This window comes from Halyomorpha halys, unplaced genomic scaffold (genome assembly GCF_000696795.3).
Source record: "Halyomorpha halys isolate HHAL.00 unplaced genomic scaffold, Hhal_1.1 Scaffold2006.1, whole genome shotgun sequence".
Lineage (NCBI taxonomy): Eukaryota > Metazoa > Arthropoda > Insecta > Hemiptera > Pentatomidae > Halyomorpha > Halyomorpha halys.
The window spans coordinates 10,228-15,578 of NW_027116166.1; the positions used below are offsets into that span (position 1 = coordinate 10,228).

At 34.6% G+C, this 5,351-nt stretch overlaps 1 protein-coding gene across 1 annotated transcript in view; it reads left to right on the forward strand.

The window, feature by feature from the left end:
- LOC106690979 (transformer-2 protein homolog beta) overlaps positions 1–5,351 on the forward strand; it is a 12,752-nt gene that overhangs the window by 1,211 nt on the left and 6,190 nt on the right. The window contains exons 2-5 of the mRNA XM_014436604.2: positions 49–453; positions 970–1,095; positions 2,542–2,689; positions 4,095–4,222. Of these exons, the coding sequence (XP_014292090.1) occupies positions 49–453; positions 970–1,095; positions 2,542–2,689; positions 4,095–4,222 (807 nt within the window). The remainder of the gene's footprint in view (positions 1–48; positions 454–969; positions 1,096–2,541; positions 2,690–4,094; positions 4,223–5,351) is intronic.

The following is a 5,351-nucleotide window of genomic DNA, read 5'->3' on the forward strand; positions in this document are numbered from 1 at the left end:
ATAATTAAGAGATAAATTAAAAATCTTGCTGATCCTGTTTTCACACAGGGACATAGCTTCGGCCGTATGTCGGATCCCTTGCAAATGAGCTTGGACGAATACATTGCTAAGAATCGCTTATACATAAACGAACTGCCATCCCGTAGGAACACGAGAAACCGTGCAATGGAGCGCTTCCAGAGTATGAAAGGAACTGAGCGGTCTCGGCGGAGAGATCGTAGCCTGGAGCCGTTTAAGAAGAGAAGCAGGACGTTAGATCGCTACCAACTAAGAGAGCGAAGTACTGAACCCTTAGATTTAACGGAACAGACTCTTGAACCTTACTTGAGAAATCGAGTTTCGCGTAGGAACAGTATGTTAGCTCGAGCTGGTAGTATGAGCAACATGGATATGAGGGGGAAGAGAATTGTCCAAGAACTACCTCGGCAGAAGTCGGTGACCAGATACCAAGGGGTAAGTGAGATTATAATTCAACATATAGGGGAAAAAAATAGTCTTTTCGACAATTATTTTGGATCATTAATTTTGACACAGTAAACCCAAACACGATTTAAATTCTAATTCATGTATGTAGTATGCATCGAATAATGTTAATTTTTTTAATAGTTTATGATCTTAAGAAATGTTACATTAATTGTCTAATACCTTACTTTAATCAATTTTACTGTACATCTTAATTTGATTTTCATTACTTTACTTCGTTCATTTTTATATAAATTTCACATAATTATATTTAGCCACACCTTAGTTTACTGTTATCTTATGTTATTTATATATTCCCTTACTTTGTTACATTAGTTTAGTTATTTGTAACTTTATTAGTCCTGGTGAGCTTTGCAAAGTGGGGCGAAACGTTGACTCATAGTTTTATTACTATTTGAGTTGTTTTGACCGCACCTGCACCATCTTCCTTCAATATACTGCACACGTTCAATCTACGATCGTATAAAATATTACTCGTTGTTTTAGGTAAACGGAGTTAACGAAAGGCTGAAAAAGCTTAAGAGCAGGCTTACAATCGAAGATAACATTGAATGCGCTTCCAAGTTATTCATATCTAATCTCTCAGAAGACGTTTCTAGAAGAGATATAACTGTAAGAAGTAAAGTAGTTTTAGTAATATTAACCCTGAGCACTCCAGGTCTCTTATGGTATCTTCCTTCCCTCTATCTAATAACGGTTTTTAGACAACTTGTTTCATGTTTTAGATTTAACTTGTTCTATTGTTGACACGATTCCTGAACAAAATTAACAATTTCTTCTTGTTTACACATTTTCCACTGGAATTGTTTGTTTACATAAGATTATACACCAAAACGCCGTTGTGAGAAGAAAAGTAGAATATTCCATAAAACCCGAAAAATTGGGGAAATAGAATTTACTTCGAACTGTGATAAAACGTAATTCAGAGAGGTTATTATACTCAAAATTACTTATAAACTCTATTCGGAGAGGTCAGCTTTCCAAAAATGTTTAAGAAGAGGAGAAATTTCAGGAAATACCTACCAAGCCAAGAATAAAGTTGTGAATCTGGTCTAAATTATTGAAATATTTCGATGTTTGCCCTCTTTCATTCACTTCTTTTTTTCTCTTAGTTTTAGAAAGAAACTCAGGTATGAGCATAACATTTCAGTTGCGATCCCTTTTTGTTCTACTGCATTTATTTTAATATGCATTAACGGAATGCAAACACGAAATCGTCATCTACTGTTTTTATTAATCAATCTCACAAAGAATCGATGCCTCACTTGTTTATAAATAATGAGCGACAACACTACACAAAGTTATTTAAATGGTATATTCGTTATTTTTTTATTTCTTATAATATTACGTGTGGTTTCCAAATAAGACGATTTTTTTATTTGGAGAACTAATTAATCAGATAATTGAAAAAAATGGTTCTACATAAATTCCGATATAGCAATAAAAAGATTTTTGAAGTAAAAAAAATATTATGTGGCTACGACATCAAAATCAAAGTTCTACTATCCAGCATACTTTAACTAGTGAACATGTATTGTCTGTCTAGGCCTTCTGGGGCCTGTTTCATAATGAATGCTAATAGTATTTGTTCATAGTACAAGTGTAGAAACTAGTCTGGTAATAATACTAATACTTATTTTTTTCATTATAGGAATGAACATTAATGATATTACAGGAATTAAAAAATACTAAGTACATGTTACTATTGCACAAGTCAGTGTAATTGAATTAAGATAAATCTACAAGACTAATAGCAGTAGTTTGTACTTCATTAAGAAACAGGACCCAGGTGTAGGGTACCTCAACTATTAAATTGGTGCCATGACTAATTATAAACAACTCCTCGACACTTAAAAATATGTTATGGTAATTTCTAACTATACATGGGCTCTCACCCCACCATAGATGCCATTATTGTGACGTTTATAAAAATGTATTACATAATATATAAACTGCTAATGTATTAATGCTAACTTCACTATTGACCGCAACCCTGACCATCTCCCTATATATTAATGCTAACATGTTTCTATTGTTGTTGGATGTTGTGCGGTCTAGGATCTTTTCTCCGAGTTTGGGGAGGTGGTATCTTCGACAGTCCACTACAGTCAAGTAGGAAAGCCATTAGGTTCTGCAGATATCTTTTTTAGAAACAAAGAAGAAGCGGTAAAGGCGATGTCTGAATACAATGGCGTGCCGCTGGATGGTGAGCGATATTTAATAATTATTTTACTGCTAATTGACTGTGTGAATGGAGAATGTAAGCTTGTAGTATAGTGAGCTTTGAGATATGAGCCAGCTATTTTATTTTAATTATAACACTTTGGAATTCTTAGGCGTCGTTGTGCTTCAATTATTGGGGAGAAATGGAATGTTCCTTTTGACTCCATTACTAGGGGGCGAATGGATGGTACCGTTGCCAACGCCCATGGTAGGAAATGAAAAATGTTAAGTCTTGGTTTGGGCTCCATCTAACTACAGAATTTCGGGAAATAAAAGAGAAACCACAAGAATAACTGCAATAAAAGGTGCTTTGGATACCATTTCGACCGCAGGTTAAAATAATATTCAATTAAAAAACAAAACAAAAAACTATACTGCTTCAGTCCATATAGAGTTAGGGGTTTTCTATACGGTACCGAAGTACCGTTTTTTGAGAAACGGTTGTGCAGAGAGGTGTTTTGCTTTAGGTCAGGCTCAAGCGCCAAGTTTTCCCTTAATTAAAGAGTACTCACTTTTTGGAGGCTGTACTCTAGGAGAGTTTCTCGATTCCAATTTGCATCCACAGCTAATGTCACACAATAAATAATTGAGGTACAGCCGGACTCGAACATAGGTCCATGAGATATAAGAAACTCACTACCTAGCTCTATAGACTAGTTGATAAAAAAAATGTTTCTGTGCTGTAGTATGTACTTTTAATAGCTGAAGATATGGTCCACATTGGGCAGGAGTAGCGTCCTCTTTACATTGGGGCGATTCATATGGCCCCTCAACTCCTTTGGTCGATAGTATTGCTAGTAAACCAAGCAGTGACCAATAAAACTATTGTTTCAACCAATAAAAAAGCCTCTTACAAGTCTCTTTAACTGTCAGTGTGCACAATCACGGTTTGTGTTTTTAGAAGTTGCAGCACTTTTCAAAACAGCTTCATGAAAGCTTAACAAATTTATCACTGGTGTTATTAGAAACTGATTTACTTAAATAATTTTTAAGAACTAATTTATGATTTTGCTGATTAAATATCATGTAAAATGCCTCTCGAAAATGTTTAATTTGCAAGCCTTGTAAAGTTTTTAATTTTAGTTTAATTAAATTAAGTTTGTTATTTTTCAAATATTAAACAAATAGATGATTTTAGCTAGCGTGTAGTTTATAACCCAAAGCTCTTCAGAGAATAATTTGAAAGGCCCCATCTCTAGTGTAAAGAAAAACCCCACTTGGTTCAATACGGCCCAGGAAACAGGAGAGTGATTCTAAACTAATAAAAACAAAATATTTTAAGATGCAAAACTACAAAAAATTGTGGAGATTGTTACACCCTACGTGCAACGGAAGTAGCACATAAGATGTGTCTAGTGGTAAAATAAATTGGTTTTTATTTTTGGCAGGTAAGCCAATTGAAATTCATATGATGAGCACAGCTGAAGAACTCGGTATTCGGGTCAATAGGCGACAGGACAACAGACGACCATCTTGGGGAAGAAGGAGAGAGGACAGAGCTCGTGCAGGTTTATAGGTAAGAGCTCAATAGGCAAAGCAGTATTCAGTCGTGGAAGTACTATTACAACAATGAGAAATCATGACTAAGGTTGTTCACACGTTGTAGTCAACATAACCTCACTAACAGTTCCAATTGGTAAATGATATATATGATCAAATAATAAGATACTGTGTGAAGGGTTCAGTTAATACAGCGAGTAAATCATATTCTTGACTTTTAAGGAGAGCAATTTCTAGGAATACTGTTCTAAAAAAATTATATATTTGTAGTACTGGAAGATTATTGATTGACCGTGTGTATAGATGAATGGAATATGGTCCGGGTGCGGTAAAAAAAAACTCAAATAGTAAATAATTATACTATTTTTATTGAGCCAACGTTTCCCCCCACGTTGCAGAGCTTCGTCAGGGCTGTTTTGACGGCAGTCGAAGACAGAGTGATATTGCCGTTACTAGAGTTTGTATCTCGAGGGCCCCGTGTGTTTTGTGACATACTGGAAGATTATTGATTGACCGTGTGTATAGATGAATGGAATATGGTCCGGGTGCGGTCAAAAATCAAAGTCTTTGACTGCCGTCAAAACAGCCCTGACGAAGCCCTGCAACGTGGGGCGAAACGTTGGCTCAATAAAATAGTATAATTATTTACTATTTGAGTTTTTTTGACCGCACCCGGACCATATTCCATTCATATATTTGTAGTAATTTCAGCATTGTTAATAAATAAACCAAATGCACATTTTGAGGATAATATAATATTGTTTGCACTTCAAAAGTATGATTTTGCAATTGGACGTTCATCAAATACATTTTTTTTGGGACTTTCGGTTGAGAGAGTAACTACTTTTCCTCATTTCCATTCTAAGGAAAGCTTTTAGAACTGAAGCTATCAAAAATGTCTAGGATATTCACTAGGAATAATAACTTTTTTCTTACTGATTGGCATAATATCTAATAGGATTTATTAGGCTTTGATGAAAAATAAAACGATTTTTAGTCATTTAGGTGTTGTTTGATAGTTGCTTTTGTATTTGCTATTCCAAACTACACTTTTTTTTTTTTTTTTTTTTATTACTTTATTAAGTTTATTCACAACTGTAAAAGTATTTTTACAACCAGCGAATGAGATGTAGAGAGAGAGAGAG